Source organism: Bos indicus x Bos taurus, chromosome 17, assembly GCF_003369695.1.
Source record: "Bos indicus x Bos taurus breed Angus x Brahman F1 hybrid chromosome 17, Bos_hybrid_MaternalHap_v2.0, whole genome shotgun sequence".
Classification (NCBI taxonomy): Eukaryota; Metazoa; Chordata; class Mammalia; order Artiodactyla; family Bovidae; genus Bos; species Bos indicus x Bos taurus.
In genome coordinates, this window is record NC_040092.1 from 4292065 (window position 1) to 4319313 (window position 27249).

General features: G+C 52.5%; 1 protein-coding gene across 6 annotated transcripts in view; it reads left to right on the top strand.

Moving 5' to 3' along the window:
• Window positions 1-263: 263 nt before the first annotated feature.
• AP1B1 (adaptor related protein complex 1 subunit beta 1) overlaps window positions 264-27249 on the top strand; it is a 48263-nt gene continuing 21277 nt past the window's right edge. For 2 of the 6 annotated variants that reach the window (XM_027566385.1, XM_027566388.1), the window contains exons 1-6: window positions 264-413; window positions 18362-18424; window positions 21422-21527; window positions 24046-24181; window positions 25135-25380; window positions 26477-26667. In XM_027566385.1, the coding sequence (XP_027422186.1) occupies window positions 18388-18424; window positions 21422-21527; window positions 24046-24181; window positions 25135-25380; window positions 26477-26667 (716 nt within the window). In that variant the 5' untranslated portion in view covers window positions 264-413; window positions 18362-18387. Of the gene's footprint in view, window positions 414-15594; window positions 15952-18361; window positions 18425-21421; window positions 21528-24045; window positions 24182-25134; window positions 25381-26476; window positions 26668-27249 lie in introns of those variants that run through there. The other 4 variants (XM_027566387.1, XM_027566389.1, XM_027566390.1 and 1 more) reach the window with 3 other exon arrangements.

The following is a 27249-nucleotide window of genomic DNA, read 5'->3' on the forward strand; positions in this document are numbered from 1 at the left end:
TGCGACCCCATGGACTGCAGCACGCCAGGCCTCCCTGTCCATCACCAACTCCCGGAGCTTACTCAAACTCACGTCCATTGAGTCCGGGATACTATCTAACCGTCTCGTGGTATTTTTTGCTCGGCGGAGCAGCAACGTGTCGAGGGCGGAGTTAACTCAGACGCACCGCCCCCTTGGCCCCGCCTCACTGCCCCCGCCCCCGCCCGGGTTGTACCCTTGACCCCGCCCCCAGCCTGTGCGTCCACCGGAAGTGCCCGCACGCGGGCAGCTCACTTCCGCCTGGCAGGTGACAGCCTCGGGGCTCCGAGCGTCCGGCGGCGCGGGCGCACCGGGAGAGCCGGAGGACAAGGCCGCGGACATTTTCCTGCCGCGTCGAGCCGCACCGTGGCGTCAGGAGCCGTTCGGACCTGCGGGTGAGGAACCGGGGAGCATGGCGAGGCCAGAGAAGAAGTGGGGCGGGGAGTCGGGAGTCTGAGGTGAGGGGTTTCTGGGGTCAAAGGTCACGGAGAGGACGGGGCGCTGGAGGGTCTAGGGTGGCTTCCCAGGCCGGGAGGAGGCAGAAGGGCTGCGGGTTCATTCATTCGCGCCCCCTTGGCCGCCGGCGTGCACCCCAGCCGTCCCAGGTCCGCAGTCCCTGCCGGGGCGCCCTCCCGTAGAGACTCCTAGACTTAGGCCCAGGGGAGCTTGCGCCTGGCCTGACAGGAAACTTCTCTTCGGGTCTTGGTTCCCCCTGCACACTCACCGCCGTGGCTGTCCTGAGGCCTCCTCGTCGTCGTTAAGGGCCTTATCTCTTTGCCAAGGTTCAAAAAAAGAAAAAAAAAATTATGAAACGGCCTGGCGCCACCGCCTTTAGGGTGGGGTTGGACAGAGGATTGGTCTGTCCGTAGGCGCCTCACAGACGAGGTACCTGGGGACCCCTGTAATAACGCCAGAACTACTGATGGGAATGCTAGCTGCTGGTTATTGAGCTGTGTCCAGGCACCGTGCGTAGAATGCCGCATTTAAACTTCCCAGCAATCTTTGTGAGGCATCTACTATTATTATCCCCATTTTATCCATGAGGGAACTGAGGCGTAGAAAAGTTCAGTCACACCTGTAAGGTCAGTCGAGTAGTATGGATGAGTGCCAGGGTTCCTACCTGGGCTTGCAGGGCCCTGCAGCCTGCTGAGACTGAAGCAAGGTTGGCGTTTAGGGGCTGATTAATATCTTTAGCCGCCATTAAATTTATTTGCGTCTATAGAAAGATGTATTTCCCTGGAGAAGGAAATGGCAACCCACTCCAGTATTCCTGCCTGGAGAATCCCATGGACAGCGGAGCCTGGTGGGCTACAGTCCACAGGGTCGCAGAGTCGGACATGACTGAGCGACTGAACAACAGCCTCTACAGATGTAGCTTTCTTGCTTCTCATCTACCTTCCTAAGGAGCATTGATTCACTTTCTTTAGGATGAAATGGTCTTGCAGGCCATTGCTGTAACTGATTACTGTTCAGGCCGAGAAGGGACGTTTTTCCCAACTGTTGAGAACTGTGAGACATAAAACAGTCTAGCCACACAATGGATTTAAGAATATGCTGAACCTCTCTTGAGAGTGGTCGAGCTGCATTCTTTTTCAAGTAAGAGGAGGAACCACATGACCCCTAGGGTATCTTTTGGCCCTAGGTTCTTGAAGAGCATACCCAAGGCAAGGGCCTGAGTCTCTGAGAAAAGTGCAGGTCCCATGGCTTCTTGACTGGAGAACACACATCTTGCCTGGGAGACAGTGAGGTGGCTTCATGGCCAGAGGACTAGGTCTTGTGAGTCTGAGCTTTACTCAGTTGCAGACGTTCACTTGCTGCAGTTCTGCTTCAGTCTCCCTGACAGCAGCACAGACCTGCTGACTTCCTACCCACTCCTGGGTTTTACAAGCCTTAATGAACCTGTGAGGGTTTCCACACATGTATAAAGAAAGCTGGGGTATAAATATTACTGTGCAGTACCTGTTTTTAAACTCCACTGTCTGTTTTCCTAGTTCCATTGAATTCACAGAAACTTAATATTGTCACCTGATCCCCATCCCTCCAAGGCAGGATTTGAGCTGAAGTGACTCGTCACAGACGGTAGGAACAGGAGCAGCACTGAGTGTCTGGCTCCCTGCCCTGAGTTGAGCCCACCAGGCTCCTTTGACCCCTCAGGGCAGCTTCATGAAGAGTGGCTTCACGAATGTTCAAAGACTCAGATCCCTCAGACTTTGTATAAAGTTTAACTGTTGAGTGTGGTTTGAGTAGAGGCTTCACCTGAGCGACTTGAAGAGCTCAGTGGTGTGTGGAAAGAGCCTTCCTTGTCCCCCCATCTGTCAGCCGTGGATTCTCCTCCCAGTTCGGCAGCTTGTGGATTCTCCTCCCGGTTCGGCAGCTTCTTGGTAGTGTGACCCAGAGCCACCTTTACCTCAGCTCTACAGTAATCCGACCACCTTCCCCTCCGCCTCAGCACTGACTCGTGTGGAAGCTGGACAGGGACGTTTGTGCAGTCTGCTGTGGCGAGGGCCTTGACCCCAGGCAGTTGATGTTTCCTGGGGGCCTGGTTTCGGGGGGTGTTACTTCTCTCTGCAGACACCTTTGTGTACACAGGACTTCTCCCACCCTTCTTGTTTCACTTCCTTAAAGTGTTTAAGAACAAGTTCAGTCTGTTGGTCCTGCTAGCTCTGGGCTTGGACTTTCATCTTTTTCTAGTTATCCTTGAAGCCGTTGCATGACTTGCTTGCTTACTTCCCGAAAACCCCCATTCTTGGCACCAAAGTGTGATGTGCTAATGGTGAGCCAGCATGGCTTGGTTATGAGTTTTGAGCTCCAGTGTGTTTCCAAAAGCCAAAGGGGCTTCTGTTACTTGCAGGTATTTCTTTTTATGAATAGGTCTTTTTGCCTAAGATAGATCACTGATAAGTTTTCACAGCCCAGAAATGATTTTTGTGTTCTTTTTCTCTTCACACAGAGAGGAATGAATAGCTCCAGAGAGAAAATATTAATTAGGCACGTGGGAAACCTTTTTAAAATAATTCTACTTGAGGGGACTTCCCTGGTGGCCTAGTGGTTAAGAATTTGCCTTGCAATGCAGGGGACTCCGGTTTGATCCCTGGTCAGGGAACTAAGATCCCACATGCCGCAGAGCAACTAAGCCCACACTACACAACTAGAGAGTCCGTGGGTCGCAACAAAAGATCCCACGTGCTGCAGCTAAGACCCAGTACGACTGGATAAATACATATTTTTTAAACAGTTCTACTTGAATGTCCATCCGTGGACCCTCCTTGCTCTCGGCTGAAGCTCACATTTCGTGGCCTGGCCTGCTCGGCCTTTTGAGCTCTAGCCCCGATGGGCTCTCCTGCCTCGTCTCTCCAGCTGCCCACTCCAGCCTCTCCCCGAGTGCAGGCAGATGCAGCTGCTCTGGGCTCCCGCCAGCCCAGCTGCTGGCCTGTGTGTCTCTGCTTTGTGCTGGCCCCGCCTCCTGGGCACAGGCTGCTGTCGCACACGCCCCTTTTTCTAGACCACTGCTTGGTGCTCCCCCTCTGATCTGCTCCCCCACCCCAACCACCTGCAAGCCTGAGCTGGATGTCTTGAGGCACTGGCCCAGTGTGTTGTCATTCTCTGTGTACTTGGCGGTCTTCTAAGTAAGCAGCTCTTAATCCTTGGAGAGGACTTGTGTGAACTGTCTGTGTCTCCAGCACCTAGTGAAATATCTGGTGCATAGTAGGTGCTCAGTAAATGAATGAGTAAGTGGATATTGAATGCACTGAACTCTTAGGATTCCTGGGGAACTCAAAAGCACTTCCCAGATGATCTCCCATCCTTCCTTATATCACCCCAGGAGAGTCGGGAGAAATCCGCCCTGTGGTGGGATTAACTGGTCTCCAACTGCTGCTGCTACCAGAGTGCACCAGGGCCTCCAGAGACCTGGGGGCTGGGGAGCAGCAGGGAGGAGCCAGTAGTGACGGCTCTCCCTGTGTAGGAATAAAAGTGGCTAACGTTCATCAAGCTCCTGGTGGACTGGACACCGTTGAGGGCTTTGTACGTATTCACTTGCCTTAGCCTCACTTACCCCTTAAGCACGTGACGTAGTAATTCTCGTGAGCTGTGGTATGGTTGTGCCTGTTAGGCTATGCAGACCCCTCGAGTGCCTGGGTTGTACCTGCTGGGGCCGCCTTTCCTTTCCCAACCCCTTGTTCTTGAATTGTCTCCTGCTTTTAATAGAGCTGCGGGAGGGCTTGGCTGTGGTTCTTCTCCCAAGCCTCATGCTTTTTGGGTTCTTTAGTGTTGGGCTTGACCTCTGACCTCTACTAAGAGAGTCTCCCTGAAGTTGGGAGGCCTCCTCCAGTTAGAGTAACGGTATGGCTGGTTGACTACAGAGTGCCCAGAGTTCATCAGCCAGGATGTCTTAGTCACTGACCTTCTGTCTCCTCTGTGGACTTGAGCCACAAGCTGGTAGATTTGGAATTCAGGTCTCTAAAGCTTTAAAACCAAGCCTTCAGTATTGGTTTTCAGCACTGAAGACATTTGTTACAGCTGAGCTCTGTAGAGTACTCGACTTGGGTGGCACATACTTTTTATCACACCCTAATAGCTTTTAGGGTCCTAAGCTTATTCAGAGTAGAAAGACAAAATTTCGTTATAGCCAGGTATAAGAGGAGTCTGTCTCTGCGGTCCTCACTCTCTGATCTCTAAGGGCTGGGTGGCTGGGTGTTGAGACACTGAGGTCAGAGCCTTTGTATGTCTTCACATTCACTCATTCATTCAGTATTTATTGAGCCCTGCTGTGTGCTTGGCACTGGGCTGAATGTGGTGGCAGGTAAACAAGCCACACAGTTTCTGCCCTTGGGTCGCTTACCACATTGCAATGGGGGAGAGACCAAGAAGAAATAGAGAACAGACGTAATGATTACAAAAATGGGCAAGTCACGAGGGAAACGAGGCACAGCTGCTTCCTCTGGTTAGAGCATAAGCCAGATCTCAGGACACTTGTTTAAAACTCTCCAGGGACTCAGCTCCTTCAGAGTCAAAGCCGGAGTCCTGACCTTGGCCTGTAAGGCCCCATCCATCCTCCCCTGACCTCATGACCTGCTGCTACCTCATAGCTTACTCTGTTCAGGCCATACTGCCTCCCTGCTATTCCTCAAACAGGCCGGGCACACTCCCACCTTTGCATTATTTTCTGTGCCTGGAAGGCTCTTCCCGGGCAGTACCACCTGTCACCTTCTCAGGAGGCCTTTTGTGGCCACCCTGGTTAAATCTCAACCTCGCACTCCCCCTCCCCCACACCACCTGTCCTTGTTTTCCTTTTCTCCACAGCATTTTTCACGGTCTGAGATCCTATATGTATATTAGTCTTTTATCTTGCTTATCATTCCAGTCTGCCGTTAGGATGTAATCTCTATGAGGGGAAGAGTTTTTGTCTGTTTAATTCACTGCTTCATCCCCAGCATACAGACCTGTGTATGACTCGGTGAATGTGTGACTAGGAGCACTGGGCTACGAGGACAGAAAAATACCTATTTAGTGCGTGCAGGGGTGGTGTCTTTGAAGTGACGTCACCTAAGCTGAGATTTGAAGGATGAGTCTAATCCAGGCAGAAGGATCAGCAAGTAGAAGGCAGTGAAGAGCTTGGCAACTAAAGGAACCAGGAAGAAGGCCCCTGGCCTCCGTGGGCCAGGAGGGTTGCAGGCAGAGGGGAGGGCCTCCCTGAGCTCGCATCATAGCTGGTGTCAGGGCCCCCTCCACCCACCTTCCCCAGCGTTTGTACCCTAACTTCCTGCAGCTCTGGTCGCGCTCTGAGCTGGTGCCCAGGGCAGAGGATGGTGATCTGAGAGAAGTGGCCTGAAGATTTCTCCTGTTGGAGATGCTGCGACCTGATCTTCTACCCTTTGCCCTTTCTTCTCTCTCTTACCGCGTATTTATTTACCTTCCATCGGAGAAGGCAATGGCACCCTACTCCAGTACTCTTGCCTGGAAAATCCCATGGATGGAGGAGCTTGGTGGGCTGCAGTCCATGGGGTCGCGAAGAGTCGGACATGACTGCGCGACTTCACTTTCACTTTTCACTTTCATGCATTGTAGAAGGAAATGGCAACCCACTCCAGTGTTCTTGCCTGGAGAATCCCAGGGACGGGGGAGCCTGGTGGGTTGCTGTCTATGGGGTCGCAGAGTTGGACACCACTGAAGTGATTTAACAGCAGCAGCAGCAGTGGCTGAAAATGAACTAGGGTGTTTGGCAGTCTCAATTTCAATTTTATCAAAATAGCTTGACAATCAGAACAGATGGAGCTCCGACCCTGGCACACCCCATGAAATGAACATTGGGAGGCTGCCCTTTAGCTGAGGTTGGCTTACATAAAATTTCCCCAAGAGAAGTTAGCCCTAGTCTTTTGCATATTGACTGAGCACCTCCTGCTTGCCCTGCGCCCGTCCAGGAGCTAGGGACATAGCAGGGAATGGAATGGACAAATCCTCGTCCATGGAATTTCGTTATGGAGGGAGAAACAGGTAATATAAATGTGTTTCTATAACAAAGGCTAGACTGTGGGGTAGGAGGGAGAGCAGAGAGCATGGCCTCCTCGAACCCTGAGAAGAGAGTGTTTCACGGGGGAGGGAATGGTCAGTGGCGCCCAGTGCCTGTTAGCATGAGACTTGGCGTTTGATGAGATTACCACATCTGCTGGCAGGCCCAGCTCACCCTGGCATCCAGGGCTATCTTTGAATCTCATCCTTTCCCGCCCAGGCTCACCTGCTCCTTTCCCGCCAAGACCCTGCCTTGAGGCTCCTAAGCACGTGCACTTGTTTTGGCCCTGGATGTGTCACTCCTCTGTCAGCATCTCTCATCCTCATGTTTAAATGGGTTACTGGAGAATCAAATGACAGGGGCCATAGATTAGCACAGAGCCCATGTCCCAGCCAGTGTTTGTGTTGGTTTCAGGTCGCTCAGTCGTGTCCGACTCTTTGCGACCTCATGAATCACAGCACGCCAGGCCTCCCTGTCCATCACCAACTCCCGGAGTTCACTCAAACTCATGTCCATTGAGTCGGTGATGCCATCCAGCCGTCTCATCCTCTGTCGCCCCCTTCTCCTCCTGCTCCCACTCCCTCCCAGCATCGGAGTGTTTTCCAATGAGTCAACTCTGCATGAGGTGGCCAAAGTATTGGAGTTTCAGCGTTAGCATCAGTCCTTCCAGTGAACGCCCAGGACTGATCTCCCGGCAGTCTTGATTCCAGCTTGTGCTTCTTCCAGCCCAGCATTTCTCGTGATGTACTCCGCATGTAAGTTAAATAAGCAGGGTGACAATATACAGCCTTGACGTACTCCTTTTCCTATTTGGAACCAGTCTGTTGTTCCATGTCCAGTTCTAACTGTTGCTTCCTGACCTGCGTACAGATTTCTCAAGAGGCAGGTCAGGTGGTCTGGTATTCCCATCTGTTTCAGAATTTTCCACAGTTTATTGTGATCCACACAGTCAAAGGCTTTGGCATAGTCAATAAAGCAGAAATAGATGTTTTTCTGGAACTCTCTTGCTTTTTCAACGATCCAGCGGATGTTGGCAATTTGATCTCTGGTTCCTCTGCCTTGTCTAAAACCAGCTTGAACATCAGGAAGTTCCTGGTTCACGTATTTCTGAAGCCTGGCTTGGAGAATTTTGAGCATTACTTTACTAGCGTGTGAGATGAATGCAATTGTGAGGTAGTTTGAGCATTCTTTGGCATTATTTTTCTTTGGGATTGGAATGAAAACTGACCTTTTCCAGTCCTGTGGCCACTGCTGAGTTTTCCAAATTTGCTGGCATATTGAGTGCAGCACTTTCACAGCATCATCTTTCAGGATTTGAAATAGCTCAACTGAAATTCCATCACCTCTACTAGCTTTGTTCGTAGTGATGCTTTCTAAGGCCCACTTGACTTCACATTCCAGAATGTCTGGCTTTAGGTCAGTGATCACACCATCATGATTATCTGGGTTGTGAAGATCTTTTTTGTACAGTTCTCCTGTGTATTCTTGCCATCTCTTCTTAATATCTTCTGCTTGTTAGGTCCATACCATTTCTCTCCTTTATCGAGCCCATCTTTGCATGAAATGTTCCCTTGGTATCTCTGATTTTCTTGAAGAGATCTCTAGTCTTTCCCATTCTGTTGTTTTCCTCTATCTCTTTGCATTGATCGCTGACGAAGGCTTTCTTATCTGTCCTTGCTATTCTTTGAAACTCTGCATTCAGATGTTTATATCTTTCCTTTTCTCCTTTGCTTTTCGCTTCTCTTCTTTTCACAGCTATTTGTAAGGCCTCCCCAGACAGCCATTTTGCTTTTTTGCATTTCTTTTCCATGGAGATGGTCTTGATCCCTGTCTCCTGTATAATGTCACGAACCTCCGAACCTCCATCCATAGTTCATCAGGCACTCTATCTATCAGATCTAGTCCTTTAAATTTCTATTTAAAGGACTATTTAAATTTCTCACTTCCACTGTATAATCCTATTTCTTACTTCCACTGTATAATCATAAGGGATTTGATTTAGGTCATACCTGAATGGTCTAGTGGTTTTCCCTACTTTCTTCAATTTCAGCATGAATTTGGCAATAAGGAGTTAATGATCTGAGCCACAGTCAACTCCTGGTCTTGTTTTTGCTGACTGTATAGAGCTTCTCCATCTTTGGCTGCAAATAATATAATCAATCTGATTTCAGTGTTGACCATCTGGTAATGTCCATGTGTAGAGTCTTGTGTTTTTGGAAGAGGGTGTTTGCTATGACCAGTCATTCTCTTGGCAAAGCTCATTAGGCTTTGCCCTGCTTCATTCCGTATTCCAAGGCCAAATTTGCCTGTTACCCCAGGTGTTTCTTGACTTCCTACTTTTGCATTACAGTCCCCGATAATGAAAAGGACATTTTTTTTGGGTGTTAGTTCTAAAAGGTCTTGTAGGTCTTCATGGAACCGTTCAGCTTCTTCAGCGTTACTGGCTGGGGCATAGGCTTGGATTACTGTGATATTGAATGGTTTGCCTTGGAAATGAACAGAAATCATTCTGTCATTTTTGAGATTGCATCCAGGTACTGCATTTCTGACTCTTTTGTTGACCATGATGGCTACTCCATTTCTTCTAAGGAATTCCTGCCAGCAGTAGTAGATATAATGGTCATCTGAGTTAAATTCACCCATTCCAATCCATTTCTAGAATGTCAACATTCACTCTTGCCATCTCCTGTTTGACCACTTCCAATTAGCCTTGATTCATGGACCTAACATTCCAGGTTCCTATGCAATATTGCTCTTTACAGCATCGGACCTTGCTTCTGTCACCAGTCACATCCACAACTGAGTATTGTTTTTGCTTTGGCTCCATCCCTTCATTCTTTCTGGAGTTATTTCTCCACTGATCTCCAGTAGCATATTGGGCACCTACTGACCTGGGGAGTTTCTCTTTCAGTATCCTATCATTTTGCCTTTTCATACTGTTCATGGGGCTCTCAAGGCAAGAATACTGAAGTGGTTTGCCATTCCCTTCTCCAGTGGACCACATTCTGTCAGACCTCTCCACCATGACCCGCCCATCTTGGTTGGCCCCATGGGCACATGACCCGCCCATCTTGGTTGGCCCCATGGGCATGGCTTAGTTTCTTTGAGTTAGACCAGGCTGTGGTCCGTGTGATCACATTGGCTAGTTTCTGTGAGTATGGTTTCAGTGTGTCTGCGCTCTGATGCCCTCTTGCAACACCTACCGTCTTACTTGGGTTTCTCTTACCTTGGGCGTGGGGTACCTCTTCACGGCTGCTCCTCACCTTGGACGCACCTCCTCATGGCCGCCCCTCCTGACCTTGAACGTGGAGTAGCCCCTCAGCCCTCCTGCGCCCACGCAGCCACCACTCCTTGGACGTAGTGTGTCTCCTCTCGGCCGCTCCTGCAGCATCGTGTTGGTTTAGTGATTCTCTATTCACTTTGTGTTGCTGGCATCTTGTGGGTCTTCTCCATATCACCTTCACCCCTCCCTCTCCAAATCTGATACGTCTTTTCACATCCCGGCAAGCCCCTGTGAATCCAGAAGGGCTTCCTTTGAGGCCCCACCCATTTCAAAGTCTGAGCTTTGGTGGGTGTTATCTGGAGGGCATGATTTCGTGGCTGTTCCCCTGAAGTCTGTCCCCTGCCCTTGGAACCTGAAAGAGCCAGCAGGGAAAGACTGCTTTGTCTGCTGTGTGTGTGTGTGCTCCTGTGTGGGGCAGAGCCCCAGGCTATATCCAAAATGAGACGGATTTTCAGAAGGTGTTCCCAATGTATAGGCAGGAAAACCAAGGTCTTGGGAGCCTAGTTCTGTAGTTTCTGGTCCTGTCTTCTCATCTGCATTAATTTAAAGACTGTTTAGAAGAAACCCCTATTATTTTGTGTTTAAGGAACTTTTCTTTACTTGGCAGCAGATCTTGCCATGCATTGCTGTTTGCTTGGAGGTTAGTTGCGAACCAGCGCTTGTTGCTAGAATTCAGTCCTGGAGACTCAGTTGATAGCACGCTGCCCGTGCCGTTTGCCTGCTTGCGGTTCCTTTTCGTTTTGAGACTTCAGTTGTTATTGGGTCTCAGAAGATGGACTTTGACTAATCAGTTTTCATCCAGATCCCAGGAGGCCCGTAACTCAGTGAGCTCACCCAGACGGGCTTTTGCTGGGCACGTTACCAAACTTGACGTTTAGGGCCCGCTGGATGGGCTGGCCCTAAAACAACCTGTAATTCAGCCTTCGAGGGACTCGGCAGGGATGTGTGGCAACATACTTCACGTACCATTTAGCCTGGAGTGTGTGTGTTTCTGCCAGGGCTTCGTCAGAGAGGAGGAGTCGCCTCTCTGGACACGGTGGGACACATGTGGCTTCATTGTGGGGCTCGGGTAGAGAGTGTCAGTGCTACCAGTTTCCAGCTGTGTGACTCCAGACAAATGCCTTGACCCCTCTGGGCTGTAGTTTGCCCATCTGTAAACTTGGGATATTATCAGTACCTTCTCCACAGATCACTGTGAGGATTACGCGTAAAACGATGTCGTTTCTGGCCCACGGCGCGTGACAGATGGCTGTCATTGCCACAGCCACTGCCACCTGTGTTTCAGATCTTGTTCCAAACCCAAAGAAGAGTACGGCTTACTTTCTCGGAGCAATTGAGCTGGCTCGAAAGAGCCGATCTGAGTTTGGGGACTACATCGTCTCAGAGAGAAAGTCTGAAATCTGGTTTCTCTACCGCTGACTCACCTTTTAATCTTCAAGGTGGCCTTACCTGCCTCCCTGTCAGTAATGTGAACTTTAGTACTCACCTGTGAGGATCTTTTCCTTCTGCAGAGGGGACTGTCAGACAGGCGAGGAGCAATGAGTAGAATTACTGGGGCGAGTAGGATCGTTGTCTCTGGTAAACACCGTCTGTGTTAAATGGGATAATGGACACAAACCTTTGTTGTTTGTGTCCAGACTTGACGTGGCATGGCAGGAGTGGGGGGATATCATGAAATGAATCAACTTCTGTCCTTGAGACAGAACTGAAACAGCAAAACATGGTTTGGTTAAAGTTTGGGTTTTGTGTTCCAAGAGATGGTGGCACTCCCCTCGCCCCTTCTGTCCACTCCCCTACCTGAGTCTTGACTGTCCTTGAGCCAACACTTGCCTCAGAGCAGGCTTCTGAAAGCCATTCCTCAAGCAAGGTTAACAGTCATAGTTTCAGCACTGAAGCTGGAAGCCAGCAGCCCAGACTTCTGGGGATCGGTTTTCCCTGCCCGAATATCCTTGAACTCAGAGGTGGGTCTTGGAGCCGGCTCAGACCTCGTCAGATGCTCTTTCCCCGTCTCCTTTCCTGAATTTCTCTGGCTGCGCCCACTGACAGGCTCTGACTGTCTCCTGGCTCTGTCCCTGGGTGCTGACGGCGTGCTGCGCAGGCACTGCCAGCTTCACGCTTCTCGGCCGACTGCAGAGCGGGAGTTGCTCAGACATGAATCATTGCCCAAAACCAGGACAGCCCTCTCCCTGGCCGTCGGCCGGCCGTCTGGGGAGCTGCTTGGCCTGTTGGCACTCTCCCTCCTACTGAAGATGTAACGGGGCCTGCTGGCCCTGCTGCCTTCTGAGCTGGTTTTCTTTTTTGTCCCCTTGGAAATGTTTTCTGTTCTGTGAATGATCGTGCTCCGTTTCTCTTGTTTGATGCCCAGGAAGACTGGTGAGGAAGTGGGTTTCTCCTCTAGCAGGGGATCCTAGAACGTGAGATGCCAGAGGGATTCGGTCATTTAAACTTTGTTTTCAAACTTTTCTGTGGAATGGTGGGGTATCCGAAGGGCCCCTGGTGAGGAGGGAGAGAAGTGGGCATAGTGGAACGAGCCAGCCTCTGGGCCCTCACCCTCCCTTCAGCCAGAGCAGGTCCACTTTTATTTTAAACAATTTCAAAATGGGATGGTGGTGGGGCGGGATGCAGCTTGAAAGGCCAAGGATCTGGTTGAATTCTCCCTTGACAACTGGAGAAAGGAAGGCCTAGAGGTGGGGGAATCTGCCCAGGGTCACTCAGCTGCTGGTAGCAAGGCTGGAGTTCCTGGCCAGCCGTCTCAGCTCTGGATCAGTCTTGCCATGTTTGCAGAACGTTAACTGCAAAGCCTTATGTTCCCAGTTCGCCCAGTCATCACCGTCTGGCACTCATCAAGGAGTCCTGTTGTTTTGATCTGTTATGAGCCCTTGGTTTTCTAGCTGCTTTGGGAACCTGTCTTTCATTTTGCCTGCAAACATTTGGTGAACTCCTGGAATGTGCCAGACATCATGCTGGTCACTGGGTTGACGGCATCAGACAGGACAGATCCTGAATAGAGCCGTGAGGAGGGCTGTGGAGCAGTGCGCAGGGTGATTGAGCGAGCTGCCGAGCAGGCTGCTGCCCGTCTGGCTCTGGAGGGGCTCGTCCGGGGCAGCCTGAAGGGGGAGCCTGGGGTGGGGAGCGGGGAGTGCTTTGGATTAGACACGGCATAGTTTTCTAAACTGCATTATATTGAAAAGAGACGATCCGTGCACAGGACATGAAGCTCCCAGGGTAGACAAGGTAAGCAGTGAGAGGCCAGTCTCTTGCTCGTCCAGCTTTCTTTCTCGAGGAAACTTCTGTCAACTTCTGGTTTTTATTTTTAATTGATGGTCACGGGCACTTAAACACTGTATTTGCTTATCATTCTGGCCGTCCCAGGCCCTCGTTGCTGTGCAGGCTTTGCTCTAGGCACGGTGAGCAGGCGCTGCTCTCTCGTTGCGACGCGTGAGATCTCATCGTGGTGTCTTCTCCTCTTATGGAGCGTGGATTCTGGAGCGCTCAGGCTTCAGTAGTTGAGACGCTGGTGCTCAGTGGTTGCAGCCCGTGGGCCCTGGAGCGCAGGCTCAGTAGTTGTGGCACATGGACTTACTTGCTTCTCAGCATATGGGGTCTTCCTGCAGCAGGGATCGAACCCGTGTCCCCGGCATTTGCAGATGGATTCTTCACCACCAAGCCACCAGGGAAGCCCTCAACTTTTCTTATTTACCCTCAAGGATTGTCCATGCATTTGCAAACACTTGCGTGTTTCTGTTTTATTAATATTTTAATTGTTAATAGAAATCCTAGTACACTACATCCAGTTTTTCATCTTGCTCTTTTTCACCTGATAGCTTAGAGAGTGTTGCGCACAGGTATGGGCGGCACTGCCTCATTCTTTTTCATGATTGCACAGTATTCCCCAGTTCTGTACCCAGTGCTGTGATTTTTTAAACTAGCCACTTTCAACTAAAGTTAACCTCAGCTCAGTTAATTCTAGTGTGAAGTCACTCAATCATGTCCAACTCTTTGTGACCCCGTGGACTATAGCCCACCAGGCTCCTCTGTCCATGGGATTTTTTAGGCAAGAGTACTAGAGTGGGTTGCCATTTCCTTCTCCAGGGGATCTTTGCAACCCAGGGATTGAACCTGGGTCTCCCGCATTGCGGGCAGACGCTTTACCATCTGAGCCATCATGGAAGCCCCAGTTAACAGCTCAGTGAATTACTCTTAGTAAATTTGAGACCTTGGAGAAAAGTTGAAATACATTCAACATTTTCTTAAAAATTTTTTTTTGGCCATAGTAGTGGGATCTCAGAGAAGGCAATGGCACCCCACTCCAGTACTTTTGCCTGGAAAATCCCATGGACGGAGGAGCCTGGTAGGCTGCAGTCCATGGGGTCGCTAAGAGTCGGACACGACTAAGCGACTTCATTTTCACTTTTCACTTTCATGCATTGGAGAAGGAAAACCCACTTCAGTGTTCTTGCCTGGAGAATCCCAGGGACGGGGAAGGCTGGTGGGCTGCCGTCGATGGGGTTGCACAGAATCGGACATGACTGAAGCGACTTAGCAGCAGCAGCAGCAGCAGCAGTGGGATCTTAGTTCCCCGACTAGGAATCGAATCCATGCCCACTGCCTTGGGAACTTGAAGTCTTAACTGCTGGACCACCAGGGAATTCCCATAATGTGGTCCAGGGAAGTCCCATAATGTATTAGCTTAAAACACAGAAAGATATTTTTAATCTCCTGTTCATAAAATTACATTTAGATTTGTGATGATGATTCAAAAATTTGAAAGGTGTTGAGGACTTTTTTTCTTAAACCCAGCCCTAACTCCAGTGGCTAAAATTCAGTCTTTAGCTAGTCTTTCCTTTTTCCACTCTTAAATTACATTATGTCTTTGTTCCTGGCCAGCGTGTCAGTGAGTCTCACCAAGAGCTTCTTTATAGTTTATGAAACGTAAGAGGAAACCACCGCGTTTGCGGCTTTCTCACTCCGCTCCTTTCGTTAAGAGCAGTGGCAGAAGAAGCAGCCCTGTCAATAGAATTCTAAAAGAAGTGAAATGGGCAGGACCCAGCCCCGGTGTGTCGCATCAAAGTCAGCCTCTGAGGGCTGTGGGCGGGAGGACAGAGTGGGGGCGAGCCGGTCCTCCCAGGCGCGCCCTGCTTTGAGTTTGGACCGCGCCGTCCCCTCGAGGCGTCCTGCGGCCTGTAAACACTGAAATTGAGGGGTATCCCAGCCTAGAACGCCGCATCCTTAGCAGAAGTGACTCATCACACTGGCCGTAGCAGGCTCTGAAACAGAAAGTCCCTCCAGTTGCTGCTTGTTCTCATGCGCCTTGCCACTTCCAAAGATGGAATCCAGACCCTCAGCATTTTCTTGCCTAAATTGGCTGCTTGCGTTCAGTCGTGGCTCAGGTACACGGTCAGAGCCTTGGCCCCCATGGCCTGCATTCGTTAGGGACACGGTGCCTGGCGACGGCTGAGCGGGGCCAAGAAAAGCACCAGCCTTCCCTGAGCTCAGACTCTGACTGAACCGTGGGGTTTTTTTCCACTCCTGCAGAGAGGATGAAAAATCTCTGTTGCGCCGACATCCTAGAGGCAGCTGCGGTGAGAGGACGCAAGCAGGTCGCCACCCTCAGTAGAGCCACCTGGAGGGTGCAGGGGGTCTTACCCAGTGAGGGGAGGGTTTTAATCGGAGCTCTGTCACGGCTTTGCAACAGCATTTTCATTTCTTCCTGTCTTCCCCTTCCTCCTCCGCTTTAATTTCCTGTATGCGGAATGACTTCAGAGGGATACGGTTTCTGCATCCCCAGTCCCACCGGGCCCACTGCAGAGGGATAGGCAAAGTAGATACTGCGGAGGGAGGAGGCCGCCAGCGCCAGCAGGCGTGCGGCGTGGCGGTTAAGTTTGCGAGGAGTTGCTTAGCACCTGTGAGAGGACTCGTATCTCTGAGAGCTTCACTGGCCGACCCTGCAGCCTTCTTTAATTCCCCCGAAGAGAAGCTCTCCCTCCCTGCCCTCCACCTGGGTGCTTGCGTCCACCGCAGACCTGTCAGGGATTCCAGGGCCCCGGATGCTGTGTGGCGCCTGTGGATGAGGGGCCAGCCCCGACAGCCCCCTCTGCCAGAGAAGCACGTTTCTGGGCTGCGCCGAAGTGAGACATCTCAGGTAGCTTTCGCTGTGTTCACTCTGACTTCCTTCTGGGTTTGATACTGGAGGCGATTGTGCCTTGGTTTCTGTGACTTTTAACCCCTCTTGCCTTCATTGTTCCCTCTTCTTGGACTGACTTGAACCTTGGGAAACAAGGTGGGCTCCTGTTCGGGATGCTTCTGCTGACGCTCTCATCACCTGTGACTTCTGAAGCCAGGCAGCTTTTCTTGTGTGACAGAGACCCCATTGTCTCCTTCACCTGCACATTCTTAGAGCTCCAGAAAGAGCCTGTAGACTGGGGAGGTTTCTCTAAGAAAATGGCTCTCTGTATGCTCAGAAGGGAATTATTTTTAACGTACGTCAACTCCTGTAGGAAACGGGTGCTTAAACAGTTACCTAGTAGCTATCGGAGAGTAGGCCGAGGCTCCCTGGGCTAATTGAACAACCACTTTTCATTTCTTTCAACAACAATCGACTGAACACTGGCCACGCTTGTTCAGAGGACGGATGCGGCCGCGTTCCTGCCAACTAGGGTCCTGCTCGCGTGGGTCTGTCTGCAGCCCCAGCTCCTGCTGCCAGGACCGCAGGCACCAGCTGTGTCGTCTACTCTTTCCCGCAGCTCCCTCAGAAAAGTGCCGTCATCCCTTTCAACCTGACAAAGCAAAAGGAATGTGGGATTCAGTCTTTTTCTTTATACTTTTGTCAGCAAAGCCTTTATCGCTTTATCCTAACAGGATCCACAAAGGCTCTAAGGCAGCCCCGAGACACAGCATGTATTGATTCCCCGTCAGTTACTGAAACAAAACCTTTGGGCATTTCAGTTGGGGAACAGCCCCGTGGCCATCCTGCCACAAGTAGAAGCTTAAACTGGAAAAGTACAGTTGGGCTGGAGGGGAGCTATTGTTGGCTTTGCTTCCAGGGACTTTTGAAATGATCCTTGACTCTCACAGCCATCCCAACAGTGACCTTCATTTCACCCACATGGAGTAATGAATTGAAAGAAGGTGTTAACGGTTTACAGTTTGAGCAATAGAAGGGACACAGTGAGTGAGTTTTCCCCGTTCACATGTCTGTTTTTTGGGTTGTGTGGTTTCCTGTACCATGTGAAGCAGTAGGCTGGACTGGAGGCTGAGAGTCTCACGGGTTTTTGCACCGAGTCCCTAGGCCACTGTCCGGGTTTGGGCTTGCCCTCACCCGGGGAAGGAGAATTCTGCATCCGTAGAGCACAGCAGCTGAGCTCAAAGGAAGCTGAGATGGCCTCCCAGTCCAGCCACTTACAAGCCACATAACCTTGGGCAAGTTACCTGACATCCCTGAGCCTTGGCTTCCTCATCTATAAAAGGGGGTAAAAGCAGTTACCTTATTGGTAGGATTAAATGAGATAATGGGTATAAAGCCCTTGGCTTTAATAGGACTTCAGTAAATGGTAGCTTTTTATTTTTTGTCACATAACACGTCTTATGGGATGTTAGTCCCCCAACCAGAGATCAGACTCATAGCCCTGCTTGGATGTGCAGAGCCTTAACCACTGGACCACCAGGGAGGTCCCCAGTGATAGCATCTTAACAAATGTTAGAGCAACCCCAGAAGCCTCTGCCATGTACCCGGGGTACTTGGCTTCTTTGTGGCTCATCTCTCGTATGTTGACCAAGAAGAACTGTCGAGGCTCCGTGGTATGTGCTCAGTAAACGTTGAATGAACAAGAGGGCCTTGGTGCTCTCTTTGCCTTGTCGCCGCAGACCAGCGCTTCACACCATGAGTTTTATGCTAGGAGGTGTCCTGAGAGGCGCTTTGAGAAAACTAACCAGTTAGGTTGGGAGAGCGCTGTGGAGCTTGCAGGGTGTCGATTCCCACCCTCTCTAGAGAAGTTTAATGCCTGTCACTGTTAGAGAAGCCTGGAAACAGCTGGGGAGAGAAGTCCCCCCTAGCTTTTTAAACTCGGCATTTTCCAAGCGCTTTTGACTCTGTAGGCAATGATAGTACCTTCCTGAGGCTGTGATGAGCTCACGCGTGCAGAGCACTTAACACAGTGCTAGACAGAGTGAGCACCGCGTAGGAGTTGCTGTAACCATGATCGTTAAGTGCTTTTTCATCCTGGGACTCTTACAAAGTATGGTGCCATTCCCTTATCCATGGGCATTTATTTCCAGTGGCATGTTGTTACGGACGATACTGTGCAGGTATTTCCATGGGAGAGATTCCTAGGAGTCAAACTGCTGGGCCAAAGGGTATGCACATTCGAAATTGTGATAGATCCTTCAGAGTTACCTTCCAGAACCCAGTCAGCTATTATCCAACAGTTCATTTGCCCAGTGAAGAGATGAGAAGCTCTCTTCCCTTGCCAGGCCTGCACTGGATCATCCTCCTGTCTTGTGAAATCAAAATCGAATGGAACACAGGGCAAGTCACCTTTTCTTCTGTCTTGCAGAGTCTGGCCACAGATAAGGGACCAAAATGACGGACTCCAAGTACTTCACCACGACTAAGAAAGGTACTGTGTGTTCCATCGTGGGCTCGTCTCCTTGTTCTCTGCCCTTCATTTCTGCTTGCTCCCTGTAGCAGTTGGGGGTGAGGGTGGGTGGAGGCCTGGAAATGAGTGGCAAGAATCACACAGAGCATTTTTAACCTTGTGGATCCGGAAATTTGAACTGCTGATGGTGTAAGAAGTTGACCACTTCCTTCAGAATTCCAGAAGGAAAAGGCATTAGCTCCAAGTATAGGGGAAAAAAAGTCCTCTTTTGTTCCCCATGGCTTTGAGTTATCTACAGTGAGGGACTTTTTTCCACACCCTGGAAGACAGAAAGCATGCAGCCCTGTCAGCAGTTCTTCAGTGAGAACTGTGCTTATCTGGTCCTCACTTAGCCTTGGGCACGGGTTTTACGTGCTTGAAGTCAGAGTTTATATCCTGTTTTTCGTCTGACATTATCGTAATCATTTCCCCACAGTTCTGAAGACTCAGTCTGTTGAGTTGCTGCATTGAAATTTGCTAAGCTAGACTTGGGTTGTTGGGTGTTGGAGTTGTTTCTGCTTTTCAGGAAGTGGAGTTTGCTGTAGTGGCTGACAAGTGTGCTTTAACCCTGTAAGCATCTTTCTGTCTGGCCCTTCCTTCCTCCTTCCTTCTGTCCGAGTGAGACTAGCACTCGCCTGCTGAACAGATGAGGAGAGTCTGCCCTTGGGTCAGCGGAGCCAGGGCCTGCACATGAGGCACTCGTTTCTCTGGCCACTTTCCCCGAGTGTCTGCCGTGTGCAGTGGAGGAGCCACATGGAGTCTCTGGCCTGGCTTTGCTTGCTGGTGGGCAGAGAGGACAGTTTATTAAGTAGTGATCACTCTAAATGGCTGTGGGTGCTGTGATATTGGTGGGGGGGTGGCCTGTGTGGGGCTAGCCAGGTGTAAAGAGGGGGAAGGGAGGGGGGTGGGTGGGTGCTGGGCCCAGGGTCCATCTAGGGAAAGGGAAGCCTGGCCCAAGTTACTGAAGAGTGTGATGGAAGGAGAGGTGGAGAGGTATACAGGGCCTGGTGAACCAGGCCAGAGCCGGGGAACAGTGCTGAGCGTACTGGGGTGTCAGTGTGGGGGTTTTGTGGGTTTCTTTTGAGGAAAAAGTCTAGGGAAATGTCTGGGACCAAACTTGACGTCAGTGATGGTTTTAGGCAAAAAGAGGTCTGGGTCAGATTCTAATCAAGGATCAAAGTAGGTGAGGCTTGGGGAGGCAGAACCACAGCTCGCATGGGAGATGGTGTTTCCTGAGCTGGGGAGGAAGGCTGCGGTGCTGCTGGGGGTGGAGCGGGTGCCTGGTGTGTGACTGAGGAGGTGGGCTCGGTGCCTGACTGGATTCGGGCCCATGACAGGAAGGAGACATTTCAGAAGCAGGCCAATTCCGGGTTCAGTGCGCTGCCTTCTTGGGGCTGAGGAGACCTGGGCCTCAGCCCATCAGTTGACTCCCAGTTGTACTGAAGCTGGTCAATCATCTCAAACAAAGCAGGGGCAGCAGGGCTCAGGGTGGGTCATGGGGTCTGTTGGATCCCACGTCAGGGACATATAGTCCCCGGTCTCCTGGAGGAGAAGGGCATATGTCCCCTTAGCGCTCCAGAGCCTTGGGTTTGAACTGCAAGCTCTGCAGATTCCTCCTGGCTCTGTTGAGCAATTTCCTCAGTGTGGCCTTGCCCAGGCTGCGCTGCCTGATTGTTCTCGATTAACCTGTTTACTGCCTCTCCTCGCAGATACTTTGCTGAACGCCATATTGTTCAGTCATTTTTTAAAAAAAAAAAGAAGAACAATGGAAAAAATACCTGTTCTTTTTTTTTCCATGTAAATCTATCCAGAACTTCCTTTAGCACTTCCCCCTCTCCTGATAGTTTCTGCTTCACCCCCACCCCAGGCAACTTAAGAGAGTAGTCGGGGATGCTCCTACAAAAAAGGGAGCCCAGACAAAGAGGGTCACGTGGCAAGTTAGTAATAATCACGGCCACCTTTCACGCTGGCCACTGAGCACCAGGCACTGAGCTGAGTGTTTCGCCACTGTTACAGGAGAAACTTCAAGGCCCAGGCGAGGCTGAGTGCGCAGACAAGGAAACGCGTTCAGAGAAGCAGGGCGAATGTCCTGGGTCGGCCAGAGCACGCAGACTCTGGAGCTGGCAAACCTGGTTTTGAATCTTGGCCTTCCTTCTCACGGCTGTGTCCCTTGTCTAGTTCCCGAACCTCTTCTGTTCTCCATTTGTTCATCTGCAAAGGAGGGGAAGTATGGCGCTATTGTGAGGGTGAAATGAGGAAAGGCATGGGAATAAGTTACGGAGGCTCCTAGCTTAGAAGAAGGCTCGGGAAGGCAGGCTGCAGCTGTCTTGAGGGCAGGAGGCCTGTCTCACTCTGCCGGCTGCCCCTTACCCTGTCCCTAGGGCTGTCAGGGGCCTGCCTCCCTGCCCACAACAGGGCCCTGAACCGGCCTGCTTCCTCGTCTGCTTTTTTCCGATCCTCAAGTTCTTAAGAACACTTTATCAAGCCCCGGAGCCCTTGTGGGCCAGCTGAATCCCCATTTTCAGATCTGAGCCACCACTTGTGGCTCAGGAAGTGAAACCCTGAGTGAGCTCTTTTAACTCGAGGCTCTAGGAAAACAGGAAAAGCCATGTGTGGTAATTGAGCAGATCCTGCCCTCCCCCCTCAAACCTCACGTCCCCAGGTTCCATCCCGCGCTGGGTGCGGTGGCTGAGGAGAACCCTGCCTCCCTCTGTGTGTTTTTTAGCTGTCTAGCTGAACAGGACCTGTCCGCACTGTTCTTGTCTCCATAGCTTCCACAGTTCCTCTCCCCTCAGTTCAGCGTGACCTCCAGGCTTCCGTCCTCTGCTGCCTGCCCCACCAAGCCCAGGACCCAGAATTGCCCTCAGTGGGCAGCACAGAGTGTCTTCCCTGCCTTCTTTCTGTTCTTCTGGCGGGTGGGGACTGGGCATCGCTGCCTGGCAGGTGGAAATGGGTCACTCACACTGCCTCCTTTTTTAGGAGAAATCTTTGAGCTGAAGGCAGAACTGAACAGTGACAAGAAGGAGAAGAAGAAGGAAGCGGTGAAGAAAGTGATCGCGTCCATGACCGTGGGCAAAGACGTCAGGTGTGCAGGGGCGGGCCGGCTGCGGCTGGGGGCACCGGAAGAGGGAGGTTGTCGAGCCTGGGCCCGGTTCAGATCCCCGCTTTTAGGCATCCCTAGGAACCCGTGTCTGCCCTCGTGTCGTTCCCTTCACAAACCTCCTTTCCAGACAGAAGGTTTTGTTTGCAGAGGGGTCACGTGCTCAGATGCTGACGGGGTCAGGCAGTCATGGAGTAAGTGAAGTGGGCTGGGTTGAGAAGGCAGCGGACAGCGAAGTGAATGTGGTGCGCCCCCGTCAGGAGCTCCGGAGGACACTGCTGCTGGGGAGAGGACCCCGGTGGGGCCAGGTCTTCTAAAAGAATGGGGAATCTGGATTTTTCATTTTACCTCCCCCTGTTTTAGATTGCCAGATGAGGAAGTTCCCTGGCAGCCCCGTGGTTAAGACTCAGGGCTTTCACTGCCACGGGTCCAGGTTCCACCCGTGGCCGGGGACCTCAGATCCTGCACCAACGAGATAAACACGGCGCAGGGAAAGCCCACCACAGGGCGGGCTTGTTCAGGTCTGCTCTGCCGTGTGCGTCTTGCCGGAGCAGGTCACATGTAGACTTGTGGCTGCGCCTCTGTTCACGGTCTTCCCAGCCTGGAATGTCCCTTCCTGTTTTCCATTTACCCTGCCACCGCCCTCATGACGCCAGCCCACTGCCCTGAATACGCAGCACTTGCTGTGTTCCCGTCACTAATTCTAAATTCTAGACGTTCTTCTTTTTATTACTGGTTTTTTGGCCTCACTGCCTGGTTTCTGGGATCTTGATTCCCTCACCAGGGATTGAACCCAGGCCCCTGGCAGTGAGAGCACGAGTCCTGACTCCTGGGCCTTGGTGGAGTTCCCTAGACTGCCCTCGCCTTACGTGCACTTGTGCGTCCCCTCCCACCACGCTGGCAGGCCCTCAGGGGCGGGTGAGGCTTCATGACGCTTAGCACTGGAGAGTGTCTGAGGGTCGGAGAGCATGCTCAGGTGTCTTCCTGGCAGTCCCTTGTATTCTGTAGGTAAGGAGGTTTTCCTGCCAAAGAAACCAGAAACAATGAGTGCCCAGTGGTCACGTGGGCAGCCTGGGTAATGGTGGAAGCAGACTCACATCCAGCCCTTCTAAGATCCAGAGCCAGGCGCTTTCCTCCATTTCCTCTCTGCTGTGCACTTGTGGTCTCCAGCCCATGCCTGGTAGGCCTGGATGCCAACAAGGAGCGGCTCCCCATTAAGATCCCTCAGCAGGACCCCACTACTCCAGGCTTCTCCGGGGATTGCCCTGTCCCATCACCACGCTCAGCATGGGACCTCCTGACAGTGTCTCAGGAGAAACAGTTCTGCAGAGAAACCTGTGGAGGACAGAGTGGCAGAGGGGTCCGTGTCTGCTGGGAAGCCAGGCCTCCTTCCAAGGCACATTCCTCCCAGGACCACGTCTCTCCTTCAGTTAGAGCCCCTGCCTGCCACAGAGGAGGCACCTTTGTCCTCTGTCTCCGATGAGCCTCTGCTGGTGTGACAGCCCAGGAGAGCGAGGTGGGCTCTCAGCTCCCCCCTTCCTGGCCTGGCATCTTCCAGGGTGACGCATCAGTCCAGGCTCAGGAAACTCACTTTCGTTCCCATGTCTTTGCCCATTAAGTCACAAAAATTGAGAAGAGGAGGTGATAATTTCAGAGATAGAAAACCGACCACTAACTATGTTTCACATCTCAAGGAGCCTGTGACCCTGAGACTGTGGGTGCCATGTTGGGAAGGGTTCTGCCCAGTATATCAGCACTCATGAGCACAGGCTTTGGACTCAGACCTGGCACCTTAGGCAGTTCTTTGTCATTTGTGAGCCTCAGCTTTGTCTTCTATAAAATGGGGATAATCTACAGGCTTCTCAGGGCCCTTAAAGGAGATCATATGAAAAGCCCTGAGCACCAGGCCTGGCTTGCGGTGTGAGCCCTGTGCGTGAGTGCCCTGTAGTGTCCATGGTCCAGCCCCGCCCTGCTCCCCTAAGCCTTCTGCAGCCAGCAGCCTGATACAAGTGGCCACGTCAAGTATCAGAGAAGGAAAAACGACTGTTTCCATTTCTGTAGCGCCTTCTTAGTGCCGAGGACTAGACGCCCTTAAGTAAGTTGTCTCTTTCAGTTATAACAGGGCCCTGCAAAATGGGGTTTGTTATTTCTCTTTCTCGCAAATGAGAAAATCGAAACGGGATACAGAAAATTTCCCAGCTTGATACAGCCAGCAAGAGGCAGAGCTGGCTTTGAGCCAAGTCTGATGGACTCCAGAGCCCATCTATGAGCCTTGTGAAAAGAACAAGGACTTTTTGGCTTTTAAAATCGCCCTTTGTAATTCCGTTTCTACCAACAGATGCTCAGGGTGACGGAGCTGGTGCCCGGCCTTTACTGGGAAGTCCTGTTAACATTTCCTGCCCGCTTTGCACGCCCCCTCCTCCCCAGCCCCCATCAGCTGCCCGAAGAGTCCTCCTCTTCTTTTCTCTGGGCTTCCCCACACTGACGCGGCTTGACCTTCCAGTGCCCTCTTCCCCGACGTGGTGAACTGTATGCAGACAGACAACCTGGAGCTGAAGAAGCTGGTGTACCTGTACCTGATGAACTATGCCAAGAGTCAGCCCGACATGGCCATCATGGCCGTCAACACCTTCGTGAAGGTGCGGAGGAGCTGGGTGGGGCTGGGGGGCTGCTCACCGCGCAGGCTCCCTGGGTGTGGCGCCGCTGCCCTGGGTAGAAACACGGAGGCTCCTTTCCACCCATCTGACTCCCCGCCTGGGGGCTCTTCCTCCAGTGGAGGGCTCCCACTGTCTCCAGAAAATGAGATGCCATAGAGCCTGCTAACCCATTCCCCGTGAGGTCTCTCCGGGCCTGCGGGTCCCCCTGGCCCTGTGTCATTTGCAGGCTCAGAAGGCAGCATGTGTCTGAGGGCGTCTTGCTGCGCTTCTAGACTTCACGCCTTCCTGCATGTCCTGTCCTCCAAGTGGAGGATAAGCAGGGACTCACATTGTTAGCCCTGTGCACCTTTAAAACCTCAGCTCCCAGCCCGGTTGACACCCACACGTGGGTGAATGGGGTTCTTTGTCCCAGTAGGAAAACAGGGTTGTGGTGCTGGGTAGATGCAGCTCAGATTATGGCTCTGCTCTGTGACCAGCTGAGCTCCTGAGAGCCTCAGTTCCCTCACCTGTGAAAAGGGAACAGTATTGCCTGTCTGCTCTGAGTATCAGAGGGAACCCTGCAAAGCCTGGTATCTGGCAAATGCGAGGCGCCTCTGTGTGGGGGTGTGTTAGTCGCTCAGTTGTGTTCAACTCTTTGTGACCCCATAGACTGTGGCCTGGCAGCCTCCTCTGTCCATGGGGTTTCCCAGGCAAGAATACTCGAGTGGGTTGCCACTTCCTTCTCCAGGGGATTTTCCTGACCTAGGGATTGAACTGGTATCTCTTGTGTCTCCTGCATTGTCAGGTGGATTCTTTACCTAAGCCACCGGGGAAGCCCAGGTGCCCACACATATTTGTTTCGGTGCTGTTGGCCACAGTCAGGGGGAGACCCCACAGCAGCCATCTGGTGTTGCTCAACCCGCCCCTGCCCCTGGCCAATGGCCGGTTCCCCTCAGGACTGTGAGGACCCCAACCCCCTGATCCGGGCCCTGGCGGTACGGACCATGGGCTGCATCCGCGTTGACAAGATCACAGAGTACCTGTGCGAGCCACTCCGGAAGTGCCTGAAGGACGAGGACCCCTACGTGCGCAAGACGGCGGCCGTGTGCGTGGCCAAGCTCCACGACATCAACGCCCAGCTGGTAGAGGACCAGGGCTTCCTGGACACGCTCAAAGACCTCATCTCTGACTCTAACCCCATGGTGAGTCTCTACCGCCCGCTGTGCCACCTTTGCCACCCTCAGGATTGCTTGGGAAACCCTGAGCTTTGGTCCTCCACCAGGCAGCTCCGGGTCTGGGCAGGCAGAGCCGTGCAGGTGGGCTAGCTGCTCTCCTACCCGCAGTGGTTTGGGCACCATCTTTGGAGTGAGCTTCTCTGTGCAGCCTCTCTAAGGAGCTGTGTGGCTGCAGGCAAGCCGCCTGACCTTCCTGAGCCCTTTTCTTTCTCAGTAAGCCGGATCTAATTCTGCGCGGCTGCCGGGAGTGTGGAAGGCGGTGTGCCTGGCATAGCCCGGCGCACAGCGGCTGTGTCATCATCACTGTCTTCTCACCAAGACATCAGAGCGCTCTGACCGGGAGGGGCGCCCCCTTCACCACTTCTCGCAGGGCTGTAGAGGCTCACCCTGGAAGTAGCGTAGCCTGGCGCACTGGGCATTGGGCACGTCTGGGAGGGGAGCTGGCTCCTCATGGCGACGGCAGCAGTTTGGAGAACAGTGGGGCCGTATCTAAAATGGAACGTATGACCTGCCCCCCCAGACATCTCGTTCTGTGTCCCTCTGAGATGCCCATCGCAGGTGGGCGCCCGGGGCCAGTACAGGGATGCCGTGGAGCACTGCGTGGTCAGGGGAGAGTTAAAAACCGCGCAGCCCCGCTGTAGGAACAGCTGCCCTCGTGGAGGAAAGGGTTACAGGCCTGGAGCTTCACCTGGACCCTGCTGTGCCCACCACCCCGAGGGGCTCCGCAGGAAGCTTCTGGCTCTGAGAGACATGGTTGTCAAGCCCCCCGCGAGCTGCTGTGGCTGGTAGAGGGTGACTCTGCGTTAGGTAGCTTTCTCTCGCCAGGAACTCGGAGCCGCTCTCTCTTGTCGTGGTTTTCTTTAATGGTGGGTACGCTTAGTTTCAGCTCACAGAGGAGTCAGTGGAGCGGGTGCCTGCAGTGGGTCTCGGTGCTCCTGACCCTGCCCTTCGGGTCATACCCCTTTCAGGATGTTTGCGCTCTGACTGGCCACCGTCATGAGCTGCCTGCTGCCCTGGCCTGTGGGTAGCGCCCTAGCCTCTGCCTCCTCCACCCTCCCAACAGGTGGTGGCGAACGCGGTGGCCGCCCTCTCGGAGATCGCCGAGTCTCACCCCAGCAGCAACCTGCTCGACCTGAACCCACAGTCCATCAACAAGCTGCTCACAGCCCTGAACGAGTGCACTGAGTGGGGCCAGATCTTCATCCTGGACTGCCTGGCCAACTACACGCCCAAAGACGACCGGGAGGCCCAGAGGTGAGGGGTCCTGGGGCTGGGAGACCTCGCCAGGCCAGGTCCCTAGGGCGGGGGCTCCCAGAAGCCAGGCCACAGGCCTCCGGTGGGCCTTTCTCCAGGGCCTCGCCCCACAGACCGTCCTCAGACACAGAGCCAGGCTGGAAGTGGTGTTGCTTCAGGCAGTCAGCGCACTGCCCACTGAGGGCACAGAACAGAACCCAGGGCCTGCTTAGGCCGCTGACGAGACTTTGGTCACTGCAGGCTGAGGCAGGAGGTGGGTAGCGTGAGAGCCACCGTTCATTGACTCCTACTGGGAGCCTAGGGTTCTGCTGGGTGCTTCCCCCGCGCGTGATCATCTTTAAAGCAGCTTCATCATTGTCTCTGGTTCCCAGGGAGGTGGAGGAGGTCACAGGTCTCCCAGCCAGATCTCCCCCAACTCTTGGTGCTAACCAGCATGGTCCCCTTCCCGCTTTGAGAGCCCTCACAACAGAAGGCAGGGAGTTGACATTTCTCCGGTATTTACTGACTGCCAGGCACTGTGCTCAGTGCTGGACACGCATGTCTCAGTTAAGCTTCCAGCAACCATGTGCTGCTGGCATCATC